The sequence below is a fragment of the Aphelocoma coerulescens genome, chromosome 3 (assembly GCF_041296385.1).
Source record: "Aphelocoma coerulescens isolate FSJ_1873_10779 chromosome 3, UR_Acoe_1.0, whole genome shotgun sequence".
Taxonomy (NCBI): domain Eukaryota; kingdom Metazoa; phylum Chordata; class Aves; order Passeriformes; family Corvidae; genus Aphelocoma; species Aphelocoma coerulescens.
This window is the reverse complement of record NC_091016.1, coordinates 21,106,178-21,129,578: the sequence shown is the minus strand read 5'-3', so window position 1 is coordinate 21,129,578 and position 23,401 is coordinate 21,106,178. Positions and strand designations below refer to the sequence as shown.

General features: G+C 38.0%; 1 protein-coding gene across 28 annotated transcripts in view; it reads left to right on the top strand.

Moving 5' to 3' along the window:
• NRXN1 (neurexin 1) overlaps positions 1 to 23,401 on the top strand; it is a 681,973-nt gene that overhangs the window by 425,666 nt on the left and 232,906 nt on the right. Inside the window, exon 1 of one of the 28 annotated variants that reach the window (XM_069009428.1) lies at positions 20,927 to 21,307. The exons of the other annotated variants lie outside the window; for them this stretch is intronic. Coding sequence (XP_068865529.1) covers positions 21,214 to 21,307 — 94 coding nt within the window. The 5' untranslated portion in view covers positions 20,927 to 21,213. Of the gene's footprint in view, positions 1 to 20,926; positions 21,308 to 23,401 lie in introns of those variants that run through there. 28 annotated transcript variants of the gene reach the window in all.

Sequence of the window (23,401 nt, the reverse complement as noted above, 5' to 3'; positions counted from 1 at the left end):
ATGTTTTGTCCGTTTTCTCCTTTCTTCAATCCTTGCCAGGCATTGTATTTTTCAGCACCAGTTTGCTCACAGTGGCTCCAGAAGAAACTGTGGCTCAAGGAGAACTGAGGAAAGGTGGTCTTTTTTTACAAGACCCCAAGAGGTATTACTACCAAAAGATTAAGTCAGTTAATTCATATTCCATGACTCATAATTCTAATGAGGTCCTGGTTATTTATGCAATAGTTATTCATAGATTATTCCCTACTTATTAACATATGGCAACACTGGCCTCTGATACTTACTTTTGAAGAATACTTGCAGAAATCAGTTCCTCTTAAAATATTTACTTCACATGCAATAGTTTACCTCTTGCTTTATGAATGTGTGCTCTGAAGGTGAGCAATATAAGTCAGGTGAAAACCCAGCTATGGAACTGTGTGTTGAAGGTGCACTTGGTAACCCTGTAACATTTTGTCTTGCTCATTTTGTAATTTTACACAAGGAAAGGGACCTATCACTCGATAGATATTGACAGGATATCACAGTTATGGTGATTCACATATTGTAACTCTGCCATAATAAAGAACCATATGTAGAATGAAGTAATATGAGCTGAAATAAAGTGATGCAGGACGAGAACTGAGAGTGGCATTACATTATTCTGTGGAACAGAATCTGAAACTGCTGCAGGGGAATGAATACATAATATGGACCACTATATCATGTAGATTATTTAATATATTGAAACACTGATGTATAATGCACTATTGAAATGGGGTGTATAATGTGTTTTCCGTAGAGAGAATTTTCTTTCAGTCCTCCTATCTTAGGCATGGACATAGTGGAATATATTGTGCTAAAGAGTAGCTGACCTTGCCTCCATTTATAAAAGGAGAAGAATCTATAAATGAGCTGTTTCATAAAGAGGACTATGTGATTAAGAAAATTGGTTTCCAAAAGTAGCAGCATCAGGGTCAAATCAATCTTGGTCACAATCAAAGAGTATACATTTATTTTCTCTGAGTTGTGTAATAATATTTTGACAGTTGCAATGCTCAAAAAAAAATTATAATCGTTACATTTAAGAAAAAATGAGGCTATCAACAAGGAGAGCTTATTTATGTGGAATAAATATTAAGTCAACAGAAAAACTTTAAAATGTTTACCCTGGACATTTTTTCCCTAGAGATTGGTTGCATATATGCTGCATCAGTCTGCCCACATTCTGCATCCAATTAGGTTTTTTTAATTAGTAAGTAGTATTTTTTCATGCCACCCCATTGATTTATAATAACTGTAGGCTTAATTAAGAGCATCTTTTTTCTTTTTTTCTTTTTTTTTAAAGAAACTCAAGAAGATCAATTGGAATCACTTCCCGTTCCACTTAAAGCAGATATAATGGCTTACTTATTGAAACTGGAAAAACCCTCCCTAAGGATTATTAAATGCCTTTTACAGGTGTGAAAAAAATCTCTGTTTTTAACAAATACATCCATAAAGAATTTTCACATATTTATGAAACCTGTTGCTAAACTGGGGAGAAGTCTTGTTTCTTAATGTAGGTAACCAAATGCTTCAGGAGGTGCATCTCCCCCAAGGCACTCAATTTAAATGCCAGCCTATTTAATGTATTCTGTAAGAACAGAGGCACATCTTATAAATAGAACATTAAAGCGTTTTTATACTCTGCGTGTTGGCTAAGGATTGTACTATCAGTAATTTCTTTCAGCTATTGTGTTTCACTCATTACTTGTGTGGATGTATTCACTGTAGAACGGGCTGATTTTTGGTGAGTATTTGGGGTGTCTCAGGGAAACAGGAGGCTGGATATAACTCCTGATCAGAGTTTTTTTAAAGTGGGTGAGTTTATCAAAATGCAAACTGAGAGAGATGCCTTTCTGATCCAGTGGTGCAGAGGGATGAATAAAATGGGGTAAGAATTTCATAGACTAATAGAATCATTTAGGCTGGAAAAGATCTTTAAAATCACGGAATCCAACCATGAACTTAACTTTGCCAAATAGCATTTTTATATACAAGTGTCCAGGTTCAAAAAAAGGAACTATTTAAATTCTGTACACAGTATATGTTGCAGTTGGTAGACAGAGCTGAATTATATATGAAGATATAAATAAATTTATACTCTGGGGCTCTTCCCTAATCCAAAGCCCATTAGAGTCAAAGTAATAATCTTTGGATCAAGGTCCAAAAGGACAACTCTGTGGAGTTATTGTATGGTCTGCAGAAATCCCAACAGAGTACCTCTTAAAACTAGACTGCTTGCTTTTTTTATTATTTCCTTTCTGTTTTTGTCTCATAGCTTCTGTATTTCCTTTTCCAATGCCTATTTTCTTCTCATGCCTATTGCATTTTTGTTTGCTACTACCAGCCCTGACTTCTTTTCACCCCTCTCTTTGCTTCACTTTGTTACTCCATCTCTTGTTTTCAGTTCTTATCTTTAGGAATAACCCTTTACCTTTCTTACCTTTTTTGAATGTATAAACCTTCCTCTTATCTCTGCTCCTTCAGCTGCCCAACAAGATCAGTAGGGAGTGTCTCTGTTAGACCTGAGCCCACCTTAGAAGAAAAGAGGTGCTGAGGCTCATTCACTCAGTTTCAAAAGGACGCTTCAGATGCCCCATTTAATTTGCTGCTTTATTGGTTCATTGCATTGACCTGTTCTGGCACAGGATAGGGTTTTCCAAAGTGCTGAAGTCATCTGAAGAGTCAGAGGATATGTCTACATGGGAAACCTGGGTGGACTGTGCCCACTTTCTGAAGGGATCAAAAGCCATATGGCCTAGCAGCACGACTCAGTAGCCTCACCCTGTGCTGGGCAGGGTTTCAGGATGCCACAAGGTGTGTGAATTTTTAAGTGCTGTAGAGACACCTTATATATAATGCAGGAATACATGTAGCCAAGTGTCTAAATCACTTCTGTAGGTGGCTTGATGATGCCCTTTCAGAATTTTGTCGAAAAGTGTAAGTAGACTTTTTCAAAGGAAATAAACTTATTTGGTTCTTAATCATCATTATTAGTAGAGTTAGGCAATGATAATTAGCTATTAAATTCGAATGTAGACCCATATTTTAATGAGATGATGTATGTGAGTTTGTATGAGGTGGTTGGGGAGTGAGGCAGGGGAACAGGAAGCAGGATTTTATGAAGTGATTACTCTAAAAGCTAACCAAGACAACAGAAAATGTTGTTCTCTTAAAAAAGAGAAAAAGAGAAACTTCCTTCAATATTTTAACAACCCCACAACATTTTGAATAGGTAATCTGGGGTCAATTTCTTCCTCCTTTCAGGAAGAATGTGCATTGACTTTCAAGGACTGTGCTGTAATGGCAATGTGTCATATTTAACTGAAAGCAGTTGAAGGACTTGGAGGGTTTCTAGAGGAGCAGGAGCATGAAGGACATGCCTGGGAAACTGTGAGCACCTATATTCTTTCTGAGTTGCATGGATTAGGGATCTCAATTAACAGAAATCTGTTGGCCCTGTTATTTCACTGCAGTATTAAGATTAGCTGTTATTGAGGAGTCTCATTCATTCCAAAATTTTCTGTGTGCTCTGTAGAAATAGAGTTTGAGCAGCACATATCATAAACCTGAAATGTTCTTCATTTCAGTCTTCACCATGGCCTTGGATCTAACCAACTCCCTTTTATCTTGAATGAAAGCCTTATCAGACTGATATATTTGAATAGATATTCACACTCATGGCTAAGGAAGATGAGGCTAAGTCCTCCCTAGAAGAGTTTAATGCAATAGATTGTGGGTAAAAGCAGCCTGCAATCTTTCCGAGTTTGAAAGAAGAAGAACCTTTCAGCTTTAAAATAGTTTTATTTGAGCAACACTCTTCATATAGCATCTGTGGCATCGTCTTCAGTTCTGCTATTGTCCCCCTTCTGCCCCACCAAGAATAAAAGGATGCAAATAGAAGTTTGCCATAAGTAGGAAGGGAGTATATTGTTGTGATTTTTGTATCAATTCTGTCTTAATCAGTAGCACCAAAAGCCCCTGGTTTTGTAGGTTTGGTGTGTTGTCTTTTTCTAGCAGGCAGAACAGTTCATTTCTTTTTCACTAAGGTAAAAAAAGAAAACAAAAAACCTGGAAATTTTGTGTGGTTTGTTTGGTAGACCCTTAAACAATGTATAAGACTGGATGTGAGTGTGGAGTTACTGTATATCATTAAATCTGTTGCACAGAGTTTGCTAATTAAAAGTATGATACAGTAATATTCCATTAAGTCATTTGATAAATAGAGAGTACTCTTGTGCCTTTGCATTTTGAACATGTGCTGTTCAAAAATGTGTAAGCCATCTCTACATAGATTAATTTTCCTGAATGTACAGTTGCTTGGGGTTTTTAATGGCATGATTTTATTATTTTTCACACTTCTGGACTTTTTTTTTAAGTGGGTTTGTTTATTATTTTTCTCATACTGTTTAACAAGGTTAGTATTTAGAATATGTGGCTTTATTTGTACAGTGGATTTGTAATTAAATATAATCAGACCACTTTCTATCTTGATGAAATGGAACTGCGTACAAAATAGGAGAGAACAACAGCTACTCTTTCACTTTCCTGTAGCAGTGACTATTAATAGTAGTGGTATAGTAGTTTTCACTAAAAGTGTGCCATGTTTCCTGGTTAATATACAATATATTATTTCTGTGTTTCAGTTGATATGTGTAAGCCATATAACAGCTTGAATAACCTAAGAGTAACGAGTAAAGAGTTAGGGCCTTTGTTCTCTGAGATGGTGAATGTGCTTAAATGTAGGTCTCTCAGGTTAAAATATTGGTCCTGCTTTCTAAAGTGGGGAAAGTACTTGTGTGCATAACATGTCAGCTATATCATGAAAACATCTGAAGGCATTTTTTTAGAATAACGTTACAGGTGTTCTAGCAGCATAACAAGAAAGACAGTATCTATAAAACCACAATATGTATTATAGGAAAGTAAAAAGTAACTTTCTAAAAAATCTGAGCTGGTCCCCAGTTTGCAACAAAGCAGACACAGCCACCAAGACAAGTGAAAAATCTGCCCACTAAGCATCTGCTTTATCTGTTTGAAATGAGCAGACATACACGAAGCATTTAGGTATATATAGAAAATGAATGGAGAATAACAGACATGAATTTATTCTTTCATCTTATTCTAATTAACCTACTTTAAAATGTAGAAGAATGTATTCCCTGAAAAATTCAGAGTAGCACACACGGACTTCCCAAATCTCTCTATGTAGCTGTATAACCCTTTGAAATTAAGCTTCCTACAGTTTTCTATTCACTTGTGTGATAATGTGAAGATTTCCTCATCCTGCCCATCCCACTTTTTTGTCTTCTCCTATTGATTAATGACAGGAGAAAAGGATGATCTGTGGGGAAGATGAATTCCTTTAGCCATAGCTGGCCACTTTTCCAAGGAAAATTTCTTGGGTTCTTGTTTCCTTTACAAAGCCTGGCTACTGGGACGCCCTTAGTTTTCTCAGCATGCTTCAAATGCATTCTGTGCCAGTGAAATCTCCTTGTTACTAAGCATATGTGATGTGTTTACATTGTGCACTTGCTGCATATTTGCTTTGTGTGCTCTTTGCTTGAGTTACAAGAAGGATGATCTGTGTTAACAGGATAATTTACAGGTGTGTTTTTAGTTTTGCATTCCAACTCAAGGTGTTACTGTGCTCTTCTGCTACTGCTGAGTTAGGCAGTGGGATGGGTAGTTTTCCTTTTCTAATGTAGTCAGAGTAAATTGATATATGGATTTAATTACCTGCAAGTATCAGAGGCTTTTATGATAGATTCCTTAAAATTAAGTACTATACACAATTATAGAGAATCAGGCCTTCAGGAAACCAAACAAGAACTAGAAAGAGATTTTCTTCTGAAGAGAATCTGGTGTCACACCTGTCTAGTTGGTGAAATTATGCTGGTATAAAATAAATGCAGGTGTGGTAAGCAGACTTATATTTTCCAACTTGTCTGCTAAACACCGTACTTTTAAAAAGTTTCAAAATTAACAGGCTCATAATCTGGGCAAGAGTAGTAAAGTGCAGTGGTAGTTAACTGCGACAAAAGTGACTGCCCAAAGCTTTGCTTGTTTTCTTCTCCTTCTACCTGTTTCTGCAGAGAAAGCTTGAAAAAGAAACCAGGGTGAAGATAGAACTTGTGAAGTAAACTTTGAGTTATGTGCTTGGCTTATTGCAGAGACACCCTTGGGTGCAGTCTGTCATTGCTACAGGTATCTTGCAGATCTGTCATAAATGGAGATCCATCCAGAGTAGCACATAGGACCAGGTTTTGCTCATCAGAAGAATAGTTCTTCTTAAATCCAGTTACCAAGAAATTCCACGCTGACAGCTTCCTGCATTAAAGGGCTTTTCTACAGTGTGAAGGTGACAGGCTGAGAATGTACTAATATTTGGTACTGTCCTAATTTACTTTGTCCTTATTAGTGGCTGAATTCCAAACCATAGAAATATCCCTCAAGTGGCTTAATAAAAGACTAGAGATAATCTGAAGCAGATGATTTATAAGTCCTCTTTCTCAGACCAGAGGAGAGATACCATAAAGAAAGACCTTATAAATACTCAGATGCTGGGGAAAACTGAAGTTCCATATTTTGTGGATTTTAGTGCACATAGCACTATCTTTAAAAAGCTGACTGTGAAACACATTTCAAGTTTTACACCACAGCAGCAAAACTGCCATTCAAGGCACTGTAGTTCTTGCAATTTCCTTTTAAGTGAGAGAAGCATTTCCACTGAATTTAATTGCTCTGATTTATAGCTCTTGGACCTTCCAGCCACACTTTCCTTTCAAGTAAGCCTTCTTTTTTTTTCTTCCTTATTTTTACTGGATCTTTAACATTTTCCCTTCGAGTCTGATTCTGTGAGGTACTGGGTGTCTTCTGGGAAAAGTCAAATACTTTTAACTCTGAGAAGAATTTCTGGATGTTGGATACACTCGGCACATCACAGGAGAGTGTCCCTCAAAGTTCCCTTTGATTCTGCAGAGTGGATAAGGAACAGCAATCATGGTGCATGTAAACCAAGGGATTACTCACACTGGGAGCAACATTTTATGGGGAAAAATTGTAGTTTACATTACAATCCCTGCAATGTTTTCTACGTTTTTCGAACAACTCTCTTCCTGGACAGCTGATAATGCTATCTCTTCCTAATACACCCTGGCAATACACAGCCACAAAATGTCATGGAAGTAAATGGCTTTAATCAGTAACTTGCTTAGTGCCTTATTTTCAGTTTTCCCAGGAGACACTCCAAGACTTCAAAGTGTACAATACATACAGATTGTGTTTCTCCTTTGCAGAGCACCTTATTTTCATTAGGGATCCCTGGTTTTTCTTACCTTGCACTAAAGGATCTGTGTCTCTAATTGGGCCGGTAATTTCTTGTCATATCATGCTAAGTAATGTATTTGTTATGTGGTACTCAATGGCTTCTTCAATTGTTTATTACACTTTGGGCAAATTGAGCAATTAAGTGCAACATGAATTTTTAATTGAGAAAAAAAGGTGGAGGAAGAAATATTCAGACAGTGTATTGGGTAAATTTAAATTTCCCATTACCTCATCAAAATGCCAGTACTTTATATGTATGCAAAAAAATTCATCCTGCTCTTTATAAATCTGAAACAGCCAAGAGAAAAGCTGTTATTTTATTGGAAAAAATACAAGAAACATTCTGTCCTTGTTAGAAATTACCTTGTTCAATCATCTTGCAAAGCTGCCTTCTAGTTTTTAATTCAAAAATTAATTTCTAATGGTCTCTTACCATAGTGAGCACTAACAGTAACTGTTTCGTTCAGGAAACACTGCCATTTGAGATTCATAATTCTGCATGAAACTCTTTTCCTTTTTAAAAATTAATGAATTTACTAAGGATTAACTGATTGTGAAAAGCAGGGATTTATTTCCTTCCCGTCTGCTCATTTCAAGTGACTTGATCCTATTGGAAATCAATATTTGTGGGGTACCTGCATATCTCTACCTGTAATTTGCTTCTCTTGCATGTATTTATATACATGGAAAGAAATGCATTATTTTCTGACATAAATATGTCATCTTTTTATGTGGCAGCAGTATCTTTGCTACATTTTGTCATGCACTCATTGTTTTTATTGTCTTTGTCTTTCACCTAATTCTTACATTTAGACTCCTAATAGTTTAGATTTGCTCTGAGTATCTTCCCCAGATGATCCTGTGGGCTCCTTATGCTGGTCTGAAAATTCTCACTAGCATGATAGAACTGAATGAGTTCTTGAGCAAGCAGAATGGACATGAGGAAGTGAGGGGCATGATTTACATTAAATGGAACAGGAATTCTTGGAACAACCAATTAGGCAAAAAAACCCACCAAATATGTTTGGTGTCAGTGTAAATTTTTCTCATATCAACATAAAGTGTTTCATATTCAGTTTGACCTTTTTATCTAACCTTTCCCAATTCTTTCAACCCAGTAAAATCATCATCTTTTTTTCCCAACTGGTACTATTCATTGAATTGACACAAAATCATAAGCTGTACAGCCCCAAGTCTGAATTTTTTTTTTGCATTTAATGTGAATTTTCAATTTGTTCAAAATATTCCCAGCACACCTCACTGCCGCGTTTTGATGGCATGATATTTTGACTGGAATTTGGACTTAATACCGGATTCCTTGTAGAGGTAGATCTAGAGAAGTAGAATACAAACAAACTTAGTTATCTCCCTAAAGTCTAGATTGAAACAAAAACTGAACATTCAAGCTGTAGCAGATTAAACCAGAGTCCTTGCCAAGTGCTCTTAATCATGGAAAAATTCTTCATTTCCTTGCACAACACTTCAGCAGTGAGTAAGTGCTTCTCTTTGTGCAAACCTGAGTGGCAAGGTTGGCTTTGTGCTAATCTGACCCACATGTCAAACAGTAAAAGTTATTTTTGAACTTGAATTGGTAGTTAACCTGGGTTTGAGACATGGCTGTTGTATGTTTAGGCAGATCAGGGGGAGAAAAGAAACCATAATGATATGAGTAGCAATGTCCACATGCTGCATGCCCTGTGTAGATTCTGGGATACAGTTTTCAGTTTCAATGTCAATTTAAAAAAACAATTTAAAAAGTCCATTTGTTTGTTAAATGAGGTCTGGCTTAGAATATGTGATGTCAGCAAAACAATCTGGACAAGACTGAAATTATAGCTAGAGCTTCTCAAGTAACTCTCCTGTTTCCAGTTGTATCCTAGCCTCAAAATTTTTATTTCCTGTAATCATCAGGACACAAATCAATTTACTGGAGGGGACAGTACTCTAACTTCTCTGGACTTGCATAAATTATGGCTGGAGTTATGGAGCCCAAATCCTTTGGGAGACAAACTGAACACAAACACAGTGAGCGAGGACTTCGCATCACTGCCGGTGTTTGTAGGACAGCGTGGTTTTGTTGCAGGTGTAAATTGTGGTGGCAATGAGGGAAGTGTCTGGATGTCACTGCAGGAAAAGCTGGAGGACAGGGAGGGCCAGCTGGCAGGGAATGCACCGTCTGCCTGAGCAGGGAACTGCGTGGGGAATCCTCAGCCTCACACAGTTCGGGGCTGCCTGAGCCAGGTCCTGGTAACAAATCGCCTTCCTGGTAAAAATGAAAAGTGTCATTGACGTAATGGAAGGCTTAAAAAACCTCAAATGTTGGGATGACCTTCCTATAAGTCTTCTGCCCAACAGAGCAGCAGGAGTTTTTCCAAGATGATAATTTCTAATCTCCCTTCACTTCCCTAATGGATCACTCCTGAAACGCCAGGCAAAAGGAATGATTCACAAATTACCTTTTTCTTCCCAGCAAGGGAATAAGTGCAGGCTTCAGTTGTAATTGATAACTGAAAAGGCTAGAGAAACCCTGGCTATTTCCCCCTTTGGCTGCTTTTCCTCAAGTATCGCTCTCATTCCTGCTGTCACACATTGGGTGTGTGCTATATCCATGTTCCGTATTGAGAAGCTTGATTAGGAGTTGTTCAAATATGATTCTTTACTTATTTTGGAATCATCCTTTTTATGAAACCCAAGTGGCAAAAGCACTGAAAGCATGAAGAGATCATGTTATCTAATAAACACAATATTCTAAAATCTCATACTAAGACATAAATGTTAAGTGAAAGAACTGCAACTTCCATTCTTGCCCTCCATGCTGAATTTAATCTTACAGGAAAAGATGAGGTTAGATAATATCCAGGCAATTTTTACAATTCTGTATTGCACAGTGTCATGATGAAAAAGTAAAAAAGGAAAGTCTTTATTGATTTAGATCTAATTTAAAAATAGTGCAGCCACATTATCTCAGAGTTTCTTTATGATGATGTCAAAAATCTAAACCATACTTTCAGAGTACATATGTGAAAACCTAAAAACAATTCTGAAGTGAATTGTAATTTTTAATCTTGTTTCTGCCTTTACTGGCAAAAATGTAACTGTAAAACATACTGTAAAATCTGGGCATCTCTGTAGGAGGAAATGTTTTTCAGGCTTTAGAGCACCTTTGCTGACAGCAGCATGGTGGAAGAATATAATATAGTGACTGTTGTCATGTCAACTCTCCTTGTAGAATTTTAGACCATATATTTTATTGAAAAGTACAGTGAATCTGTTATTGTTTTGCCATTCTACCAGTTGGGAGATCCCCTAAGAGCCTGTGAAAAGTTTTTGTAAGCAATGAGTTTGCTGTTCGCCTTAACAGCAAACACCCATAACTAACTTAAGTCAGTGTATGAGTTCCAAGGTCACCAGTGCCATGGAGCTGTCTTTGCTTACATTCTGCTTTTGTTAAGGTGTCACCACATCCTATTGATCTTTCTCTGTCTGTACTTTAAGTCTCAAAAGCCACCAGGAAGGCAGCATAGGCATCTTTTAAAGATGTAAGAAGATATTCTGGCCCCTTCCTTTACGATAAAGACAGGTAGGTAAAACAATGGGACAGATCATCAAATGGTGTAGCAGAATGGAGCTGCAGTTATAGACACTTAAAGGTTCTAAGCATAGCTTTAAAAAAGGCTGAATTTGAATGAAAATATTTTCTGTGTAGTTAAAAATGTTGGGCTTCAAATCCTGAGTTCAATTCTATCTTCATTCCCACAGCGTCCCCTTCTAGTGAATATAGGTCAAGTAGGGGCATTTGCAAAAGGCAAATACCTTTTCCCTCAGTCATATAAACTGAGCTAAGAGCTGTCTCTTTTTCTTTTTGTTTCAGTACAGCATCCAGCAAAAGGAAATCATGTTAGGTGCCATAAGAATAAAAATTTAAAATAAAAATGCAAAATGAAATCAGTCCTTCCCCCAGTTTTTCTAACTGTCTCCTTAGACTTATCTGGTTCAATTATATATGGCCCAGTGTTGATTTCACAATTGCCATGGAGCTGCAAACCACAAAATTATGCATAATCTAAGATGTTTTTAGTCTGCTTCAATTATCCAAAGAAGAATAAAATGCTACAACTCATATTGATAATTTAGTTGTTTCAGGGCAATATAGATTTCTGGAGATACGAAAGAAATATTACAGGAAAATTTAATGGGTCCTTCCAAGTAGGATCATGTTGTCCTCTCTTACTTTCCCAGAATTTATTTTTCATTCTTTTCATCCTGTAATTCTGGGACATTATTGCTTTCATTTTTTCTTTGTCATCTTGATCCCTGTGGGATCTCTGAAGATCATCTAGACCAACTCCAATTCCCAGAACTTACGTTTTGTAGATATATAGATATATAGATATAGATATATAATGGATATTTGTGGAAGTAAATTGAACAAAATCCCAAATATTATTACTTTTCTGATATTTTTTATGTTTCTGTTTGTTTAGGGCTTTGAATTCTTTCCCCTTTTGCTAAATCATTAATTTAGCCAGACCTGGCTGTATTTGTCATATTACATGTGTGTTGGGCAAGGAAAGAAGAAAATACTGTGAAATAAAATGTTTTATTAAAAAGAGCAAAATAAATTCTTGCAAGGAGACCTGGAAGGTATTTTCAAAATTCTGAAATTACATTCGAAATTCTTACAGCAAGTGACCATTTCCAAAGAGAAGGTCAGGGTTTTTCACAACCATCACGCTTTCCCACAGATTTGTTATGTCAGGTTTTTGCATGATGTCTGCTTTATTTTCCCATGACATATGTTGGCCCATGGTCATAGTTTCTTTCCTGAGTAAGTCTAGCCTGAGAGGAGAAAGACAATACTCTGTTGCAGGTACTGTGTTTTCCATTAGCCTTTAGGCAAATCATTCCCTTTCTTTCCGTTCCCTCTTTAATGTGTCCTGAAATGGTCACACTTCTGATAATGCTGTCTGGAGAAATACTGCTGCAGTTTGCTTTGACCTTTTTGCACTTTCTCATGTTTTTTCATTAGTCTCAACCCATTTAAAACTAACTAAGCTTGACTCTTCAAATGAAAACTGGCCAAAATCTCTTTGGGAATTGTTGAGCCTTTAAGAGGCAAAAAAAATCCATGTCTATGTCTGGGAGTGAACTAATTGGACAAAAAAGGTTTCAGGGGCTGTTGTTATGACAGACAGAATACTCAACAATTTCTTCTTTACAGAAATGAAATCTATCAATCTTGAAAGAAGGAGGGTTGAGTCTAGAACAGATTTTATAAATCATTTCACATGTGTGAAGACAGCTGACAGGCTTCCCTCCATATTGCTATTTTTCCCCCTCTGTTTATCCAAAACCCATATTACGAACTTTTAGGGCCATTTGAGTGAAAATTGTTCCCCCCTGAGACTGATTCCATCTTTTAACCTTTTTTACTTTATACAGACAACTTTCTCCATAATGTCCAATTTCATTATTATTGCTACCAACCAGTTCATTTATAGGTAGGAAAATTAGCAGTGCACGATATGGAACACTGCATCTTTCTGTACTAGATTACTGAAACATCAGAAAATGTTATGCCAACTCAAAAGAAAAAAAAAATAGTGGATTTCAGTCCTTTCCACTATATGTATTTAATTCTAATAGGATTAATAAAAGTATAAATTATAATGTACATAAATATGCAGTAAGTTGCCCAATGATGGGTTGTCTATAAGACCAAGAAAACAGGTTAGCTTAAACAAGTTGATTTCCTTAGACTGATTTAGGAATTACATTTTGCACTAGCAATTTGAAACTGTCAAAGAAGTTAAAAAAAGGGAGATTTTTATGCTGCACGGATCATTGTAAACACTGGGAAGAGAGAAAAGTACCACATGGACAAGTCCAGGACAAATGATCTCTGCAACAACTTGTTCAAAAAACTATCAAGATGAACATTTTCGAAGCTGAAGGTCTATTTTTAAGATGGTTGAAATAGGAAAATTACACTGATTGTCAGTTATCTGGAATTGTTGCCAGTCTTTTGGGTGATTGTACTTGGCAGTATTAAATGTAGTGAAGCTTTTCTGTTCCCTGCTCCTGTTGTGACACGAATGACAACGTATTGCCTCTGTGAATAATAGGGTGCTGGTCTGATTTAACTGGCTTCTGAGCAGACTTCTGTCTGCAGCCCACACGGGAAAAGACAGGGAGATGGCAGTGGAAGTGTGTGTCTTCCACCTGCCATGCCCTCCTCTATTTTATCACATCTGTGAACCAGAAATAGAGCATTTTATCTGGCATAGCCACTTGCAAATTAAATTTATGGTGAGGTTAACAAGAAACAATTGTTAAACAAAACCAGATTTTTTTGTTTCTGAACAAAAAACCAGAGTATATTGGTATTTCTCTAAAAAGATTTGAATGAACAGAGAAAGGTTTACACCTCACTTCAGTCCTGTGCACACTGATTAATTGATTCCCGTGGGAAACAAACACTTTTGCCACTGAAATTAGTATAAATATTACTGTAATGGTGGTATTGTGCTGCTATATCAAGAACCAGTATAGCAAGATTTTTCAAAGGTCAAAAATCTGAAGAAGTGCAGACTGTAGATTGAAAGAGTTGAATTCTTCCATCTACCAAACTGAAGATGGAAGTTCAACCACTGAAGTTGCTCTTTGCAGTGATTTCATAAAAAGCATGTGTTAAAATTGCCTGTGTAGGGTTCAGTGCCTTAACAAGCAGTTTTCCATCTCTCTTTTTTGAAAAATCACATAGTGCATCCAGCTCTGAAGTCCCCAGCACAGGAAGAACATTGATCTGTCTGAGTGAGTCCAGAGGAAGGACACCAAGTTGATTAGAGGGATGCAGCAATTCCCCTACAAGGAAAAGCTGAGAGAACCTGGTAAAAAAAAGGCTTTGGGATGACCTAATTGCAGCCTTCCAGTATGTAAAGGGGACCCACAGAAGAGATGGAGAGAAACTTTTTACAGGGGCATGTAGTGACAGGACAAGGGGGAATGGCTTCAAAGTGATGGTCAGTAGGTTTAGGTTAGATATTAGGAGGAAGGTCTTCACTGTGAGGGTAGTGAGACTCTGGCACAGGTTGCCCAGAGAAGCTGGGGTGGTCCCATGCCTGGAAGTGTTCAAGGCTGGGTTGGGTGGAGCTCTGAACAACCTGGTCTAGTGGAGGGTGTCCCTGCCCATGACAGAGAGGTTGGAATAAGATGATCTTTAAGGTCCCTTCAAACCATTCTATGATTCTATGAGCTGTGTCCTTCTGAAAAGGCAATACAGCCACATGTCGTGCTAGTGAATTTAATTTTACATATACAGGCCATGGGGACTCAGGTAGACATAATATTTACCCTTATAGTTCACTGATTAATTAGTATGTTGTACACTGATTTGATAATAGCAATTATATTCTCCAGTAACAGGAGGTACTCCACAGGAGCCAGTTCTATCTCTGAGGCTCTGACGCTCTGGAACTGTGATTTGGTGGACTATAACCACATTTTCAGAGTTGTTAAACTAGTCATGCAAATCCTTCTTAATTTAGGGATCACTGACTAGTTAGGCTGTAACAGCTCCTTAGGAACCATTACGGTCCTGGATTCAGCTACCAGTGTTGGTGCTTTGCAGTCAGGTTGGATATTTTTATTAATATTCTGGGTTTATCCTTACAAAAGCAGTAGAGAAATAGTGCTTTCAGTTTTGTCCATTCTCTGGATTCTTTCTGCACACTAACTGATGTAGCTTTATTTAAGAAAGCAATGAAGTCCTCCACACTCCAGAGTTAACACCACCTGAACGTAAACTAGGCTGAAGCAGATCTGTTTTCCTGCTACTTGGAGGTACTGCACATGAGCAGAAAGTAGTTCTTCTCTGAGACTACGTGCTGATGTTTGCCTCTTCTGCAGAGCAAAAGCATTTATTGAGAAAATAGAAGTCATCTTTTGAGCTAACCTACTTGTAGAACATTGCTTTTAAAAGGGAGATTGTTCAATATATGTGAGTCAAAGTCTGTCAAAATGCAGCTTTTTAAACTTCCTAAGTGATGTGAGTGAGGAAGAGCTCCCTTGTGCGAAAATAACCAAATAAATTACTTCATTCATATTTGTTGCAGAATGATAGGTGCCCAGAAGAACATCAGAAATTCTGATTTCAGTTTACTGCCCTGCATTTAGAGCTGCACTTTGGTTTTGTCACAGTGGGGTTAGTTGTATGAATAATAGTTCATCATTGTGAGCATGAGGAAGTCACACCATGACCCTTAGTGCTGTAATCTGAGCTTGTGAAAAGAGATCTCTAAAGTACAACTAAGCATTTGATAAATTATTCAGAGCAGAAGCAGAAGCTTTAAGCTGCTTGTTCTACTGGGTATCTTTGCAGCAATTGTTGCACAAACTTCATGTGACAAATGTGTGCAAGGGTACAGTGTGAGAAGGAGTTTCTCTTTGGTGATTTATGCATCCTCCTTTGTGTGATACAAATAAGAATTGCTCAAATCATAGAATGATATCATGGAATCACAGTATTGCTTGGATTGGAACTGACCTTAAAGATCATCTGGGTCCTCTGCCATGGGCAGGGACACCTTCCACTAGAGCAGGTTGCTCAGGACTTCATCCAACCTGGCCTTGAGCACTTCCAGGGTTGGGGCATCCACAACAACCTGTGACAGTGCCTCACCACCCTCACAGTAAAGAATTTCTTCCTAATATCTGATAATCTACTCTCTTCCAGTTTAAGGCCATTACCCCTTGTCCTATCACTACATGCCTTATCAGAATGTCCCCTCTAGCTTTCTTGTAGGCCCCTTTTAGGTACTGGAACATTTTAAAAGGTCTCCCCAGATCTTCTCAAGGCTGAACAACCCCGATTTTCTCAGCTTCCCTTCATATGAGACCTCTCCAGACCTCTGGTCATCATCACAACCCTCCTCTGGACTTGCTACTCTGGACTTCAAAGTCCATATCCTTCCTCTGCTAGGGGGCCCCAGTGCTGGATACAGGACTCTGGAAACAGCTGCTTACAGAGTTATGGGAAAATGATGTGCTGTACTTGGTTCTCTAAAAAGCTGTGAATGAACAGGGAAAGGTTTAAGCCTCACTTCAGTCCTGTGCATGCTGATTAATTTATTTCCATGGGGAACAAACACTTTCACTGAAATTAGTGAAAGTTTTCTTTTTTTTTTTTTTTAAGATTTGTGTTTAACTAGAGCAGTTGAATACACTTCTCAGAGTACAATCATAATCACAATGGTGACTCAATCTCACTGTGCTACGTGGCAAGTGCAGGGTAGGCTCCCCATAAAATACATTCCAGGGGTTTGGAGGTGTCTTTTAATCCAGCCTGGAGTGTTGTGGCACTGAAGCCAGCTCTGCAGATTTATGAATGATGGGTCATTAACATCCAGTTCAGCTTCTTCAGTGCACATCAGCTGGTGAGGGCTGAGCACAGCTGAAGAGCTTGTAGTGGTGTGGACAGGGATGAGGACGTGACCTAGACACGTGGCAGTTTCTCCCAGGAAGGGATGCTCGGTACCTCTCTTCAACAGCACTTTTTAAAGTACTTGCAGTTGCTTTAAATTCTATTCAGTCTCTGCTCTGAGGATTCATCTAACACCCAGGCTGACATTAGGTACAGGCATGACTATTATCACAGGATTATAATTTCTCCTACTGAATAGTTTCTCCACATCAATGAGCATAGTAATTTCTTAGTTCCTCTTTTTCTGGAGCCAAGCAAAACTCTCAAGAGCCATATTAATTTCTAGAGTAAGAAGAAACCATTTCCAGTGTCTTATATGGACATATGCTCCACATGCTCAGAATTTCATGCAGATTATTAATTGTTTTTAAAGCCTTGATTTCTTATTCCATTGCCTTCTTTCAGAGAGTCATGGATTTTATCTTCACTGTCCTTGTATCCACGGTTTTATTTCCCATGGTCTATGTTTCCACTGGCTTTTAGTTTATACTCACATATTTCTAGAGACTTCTCTATTGCAGAATTTACAATTTATACAGAGGTTCTTCAGTTACAATAGCAGAGAAATTTGAAACATTAATATTTGGAGTTATAGCATTAGTGTGGTTGTTACAGTTTCTCAGAATACATGCTTAACACTTTTTGTGTGTAGGTGCAACATTTTTTGACACTTTTTAGGGGTACTATCGGTAGCTTTAAAAATTATGTATTGGAAATGCTGTGAGTCCTGAGCTCTTAAATCAGCATCACTGTCAGCACAGTCTGAGGCAATATTGCACTGGAGGCATGTCTGTGAGCTGAACTGGGGAAGAGCACTTTGAACAATGGAGAGCAGATTTATCCAATGTGGGATCCTCTGAGGGACCCAGGAATGTGATTTATGCATGGAGTAAGTGCATGAGATGTACTACATCATGCAGGGAAGTTTTGAGTTGCTTCTGTCAGACTTCCTTTGAATAATGTTATCCAAGTGAAGAATGACTTCATTTTAAAATTTGAACAGATATTTTATGAAATGTACTTATTTCAGAAACATATTAAAATAACAGTGATGCTTAAGATACAATTCAGAGCTTTTGAAGCTTAGGGCATGAATTTATTTTTTCATCTGGAATTATATTTTTCCTCATTCTCAGTTCACCAACAATTTGCACCTTTTTTTTTTCTCGATGGATAGATTAAAAATCCCATTACAGCATCCTCCTATTAGTATATATGCCTGACAGTCAGCTTCCAAGTCTATGACTTTGGTTAAATAGCCTAATAAATGAGTCTTGAATATTAGCGTCTAATGGTTGAAACAGAAGTGGTGAGGTTAAGTATCCAGTGCCTTTCTCCTTCTGTAGTTGTTAGAAGCAGTGCAACACAGCCTGACACATCTGCCAGCACTTCACACCCACTTGCTCATGTATAAATGACTGAACCGAGAACAAAGCAATGGAAAATCAAGCTTTACCTTTTAAGTATGAATGATAACAGGTTAGAGAAAGCCCAAAATATGAGCTGCACAATACATTGGAGGAACAAAATTCTCGTGGAAAATATTGTGGCATTTTACAAGAGGTTATAAATTATGTCAATAATTACATACATTTACCTAACAAATTTTGAAAATATATACAAGGACCAAATTTGATAGTGTGCAAATAAGAATGTTTGGTTCTGATGTGCATTTTGAGAGAAAAGGCAATCAAGGAAACCAGTCATTCATATTCCTTAGGTTAATTAAATACTTTTTTTTAAAATATGATTGATACAACACATATAAAAGCTACATTCTTTTAAATCAAATTGAATCCCCCAAATCTAGCCAGTACCTCTTAGAAAAAAAGAATTTTATTGAAAAAGTGTACACATCCCTGGTTTAGAAAATAAGGACTAGAAAGTGAAGCTTATTAGAGAAGCAGGAAGGATGTTCTATTTCCCTTCTTCTGACCTGATTGATATTCTCTTTTCTGTCTCCTGACATGTTTTCTATAATGCCGACCGCAGAAAAATAGCTGGCAACGTGGCTTGATTTCCTTCCAACCTTCAGACTTCAGATGCAGAAAAATGTCTACTAATTTCTATTTCAGTGTTGCCATAGATACAGTTTCTATGATGTTTTTATTTTTTTACTTGTCTATCCCTCTGTCTGTCTATAGATCTGTCTTTAATCTTGCTAGCTAACAGCTTTTATTCTTCTTCCCCCCTTTACTTTCCATGCTTTCCAGCTATTCCCCAGCATCCATTCCACTTGCTTAATTTAATCAGGTGTTAATATTTTCTCTTTCTTTCCTGTTGTTTGTTTGTTTTGGTTGTTTGTTTGTTTGTTTTGTAATTCAGAATCCTCACTCTTGATGTTCTGGTCAATACTTGAATCCTGTAATACCCCACAGGTAGCGTCCAACGTGTCTTGTTGGGCTTTGAAATACTCTTTCTTTCTACTATTGAAGCTCACAGTAATTAACTTTGCTTCACATACTGTGAAAAAGGAATGCCTACAGGTCCCCCCTTCCCCCTCTGTTCTCAGGTTGTGCTGGATTTCTCCTTGATTTTGTTTGCAGTGTAATACACTTTCTCTCACACTGCACTTTCCCCATTTTTTGTTTCTCTCAGACCCTCTTCTCTTCATTTTTTTTCTGTTTATAGTAAATACAAACAGCAGCAGCAGCTCAGGATGCACTGTGTGTGTAGGCTTGATGTACTTACTCATCTGCAGTCATTCATCACTGCTGTTGGATCTCTTTTTCAACTGCAAAGGGCAAGACAGTTTGGTGATGTACTTAAACTGGATGCTAACTGCTGCTGGTGAAAATGTTTCATCCCTAGTCATTAACCAAAAAAAAAAAAAAGATTAAGACTTTATTGCTCCTTCTTAGCATGCAGGTGGGCATTTAATTCCTAAATTTATAATTTTGAAATTTACAATCTCCTGATCTTTCATGATAAGCCAGATCATGAAAGTAGAGCACTTGTGTTTTTCCCATGAAAGTTACACTTTTCTCTCTAGGAACGTGGCTGGGCCTATGAATATCTTGACAATACTCACAGTCTTAACTTTGGAGCTCTGATCTATAGGCCTAATTCAGGGCTTTGGAGTCCTCATATATATTTCCTGGACATAGTCCAAACTGCAGATGCTTTGAATAATCTTCTGTGGAGAGTGAAATTTCTTCTTTGGCCTGTTTATGATCCTTGACTTGACTTGACAGATCACTTGACTTTGATGCCTGGAGTTAGCTTCTGTCTTCTGTTTCCTTTTGCACATTTCATCATGTGGCATTCTCACTTTTAGGAAACACAGAGGCTGATTATCCTTAAATAATAGTTGTCATCAATTTTAATAGGGCTGTGCTCAATGCAAATGTGTCTCTGGAGACATTCTACCTTCTTTGAAGTTGGGCAAATATGATAATTCACTTTTACTACCAAACGACATTTTTGTTGTGTTGTTTTCTGTTTGTTTGTTTACCAGAAAGTTTTTGTCTGTTATTCTGTCCTACTGGGCATTTTTTCTGGACTTCTCCCGGGTCACGGAGAAAGTCTCATGTACCACCTTACTCCTCGTCAAATATTTATCTCCTGGCTTTTTTGTTGAAGCAGTGATTTAGCTGAGGTAAAATCGGGTTGATACAAATCCAAGATTGATGTGGCTTGAGGATGAGATTGATTAGCAGCATTCTCCCCGTGCTGTTGATTACCTGTGCATGGACTGAAAGGAAAAATGTTTGCAAATCAATCAGAGCTACAGAACTTTGCAAACTACTTTGAAAGAACTAATTCTTAGTTAGTTTCCGAGTTACAAAATTAATGGTAAGCTTCACACTTTAGGAACTCGGGGCTGGTGTAAAGTAAATCGTTTGCGTGTCCCCTTTTACAGGTTTTCTGCTCTTAGTGCCTGTCTGCATCTGATGACCAGTTAACAAAGCCTAGATAATTATTTCTCACAAGCTGTAGTTGCTATAATTTTTTTTTTTTTTTATCGACAATTTGGGAATTTCTCCTTCGCTGCCGATTATCCTCTGAACTGCTCCTCCTCTCCCACCTGTCTTAGCAGAGAAAATCAGCCCCACCCCATGCAGCTGAACTTGTTGGCAGTGTTCTTGCCCGCTTTTAACCAGAGTAAATAGCTCTGGGATTTACTGACGAAGTGTGAATCGTCTCATCTGGAATAAGCATCTAAACTTCAGGCATTGTGTTTAAGCTAGCCGCAGGCAGTCAGGCATCCCAGGGAGGAATTCTTTCCATTGCCAGTTAGCTCTTTAGGAAAGAGCTAAGGCAACAAAGAGGGACACAACAATTGGAGATGTGTTTCCACACCTTTCCTCCGAGAGGGCAGCTTCATCTCAGCTCCCTTCTGTTGTATCTGTGTCTATCCCGGGGAGGTAGCACAGGATATGCCACCCCTTCCCAGTGGTGCTTCCAGTTTTACAGTTCCAGAGGCAGTCTCTTCTTGTTTCGGTGTGGTCGTTTCTCTTCAGTTGTCTTCAGGTGAGTTATTCCTAATTTACTTTGGTGTTTGTGAGAAAAGAAACAGTCTCTGGGATCAATACTTTTGCTTTCAATGCCTTTACTTTTGTCATATTAATAAAATGAAAATAGGCAGAAATGAAAAGATTTCTTAACTGGTATTTGCTAACAGTTCAGAAACTGGTGTATGTGTACAGTGTGGCTTTTTTTTTTTTCCTTTTTTTTAGTTTAGTACTAAGTAGGAAACCTGACTTCTAAGCAAGTAGAGGCTACAGACATTAATTCTCTACTACTGACATTGTAATAAGGCCTATTAAGAAAGAGTCAATGTTGATCACTCTAACCACAGTCACAATTTATGAGACTATTATCTCACATAATCTAAATAGGCAGTGTTGTTGTGCAGTTTATGCTACAGTTCTGCTTTTGAGCTCAGTAAATGACTGGCTGCATTATTACCAAGTATTTCTACAGAAGGCCTAAGTGTAGTTAACGTTTCTGTGATCGAGAGTCTGATAGCATCGAGACCAGTACAAATGTGGAAAAAAACCCATAGAATAAAGAGCTAGAAGATTACAGGAAAGGTTGGACCTGTTTGAACAGCAGAAGTATGGTGCTTAACAGTCTAGGTGTCCTGAAACACATCCATAATAATCTCCAACAAGAGCCATAAGAATCCAGGTATCCTCCAATCATTACAACGTGAGTGGTAGCTTGAAATCCTGGTAGTCTCTTCCTGAGCTCTAACAGAGCCTGGAGACACAGGCTGGGAAATCTCCGGCTCGTCTTTCCCACTGTGCTGATTTCAGTGCAAGCATTCAAATCTTCACCTTTCTGCCCTGATTTTCTTCTCTAGCTCCTAACAGTGACAGTCATATTTTCCTCCTGCCAATTTGTCCTTGATTTCTTCCCCCTCTCTTATTGTTTCAAAATATATGCTACAGTCATATTTTGATTCCTTGGTATCATGCTTGTCGCGTGGTCTGCTTGCTGTATCTTCCTGTTACAACATTTTTTCCTCCAGCTATATATCTGATTAGTATTCACCACTTTAAAAAATGCTTCAGTTTTACTCTCCCTGTGGACTTTCCTTTAAGAGTGTTTACTTCAGGCAAAGGATAGATTATGCTATCATGTTGTAAAATCCTAATAATACCAATAAATGCCTCTAATGGAATGAATTCTGTCCCTTTTTTACTAGACTACCATTGAGTAGGTGTCCCTCAGCAGTGGGTTTATTAGAAAGGAAAATCCAAATGAAAAAAAAAAAAAAAAGGAAAGGAGTAGAAATAAAGCTAGCTGTATACTTTAGAAAATTAGAAATATCAAAGTCTATCAATCTAGAATCTGCTTGCAGTTCCAATTGCTTTGCTGGCAATAATGGGGTTACAGTAGTGTGAAAACTGAATCAATAAAATCAACCACATGCCCTCTGAGTCGTGGAGCATATTGCACGGCATAGGATGTGCACTATATATTTTTCCTAGTAAAACCAAGCCACTTTTAATGCAGTATAGAAAGGAGCCAGAAAATACAGTGGCTGTTTCTATCTCTAAGAGCATGACTGACATGTGCTGCTTGTATTTTGCTTGGAGTGTAGAGTTATTAAGAATTAACAGTAGTCATGGTAGGTTTCCTCTTCATCTATATCCACTTTGTGTTTTACTTCCCAGCACTGCTGCAAGATACACTTTTTGGTGATCTTGACCTTGGAAATCTGCTGGAAGCATACTTTGGCCTATAATGCAGCCCATGTGCTGCTGTGAAGAAGTTACCCTCGTGTCTAGTGGTGTGTTGGGTAAAGACTGGAGACTCTCAGGTCTCTGTGCACTGAGCCCTGCCCTCAAAATCCTTCCCACCAGCTCTGTACACATGCAGCTGTGAAAATTGGATATGGATTATGGAGGAGTAAATAATAAGGTGTTTATGGTGCCCTCAGAAAGACAGATGATACACGATATGCAGTCTGAGGTGACAGAGACAGAGCTCCAGAAACGTGGATAAATCTCTTCTGGCAAAACTGGCAGCTGCTGCTGGCAGGGCATCACAGGGAACAGTTCTGGAATTTAGCTGGTAGGTCCCAGATGCTCTGAGAGGGTTCACAAAGTGCTCATC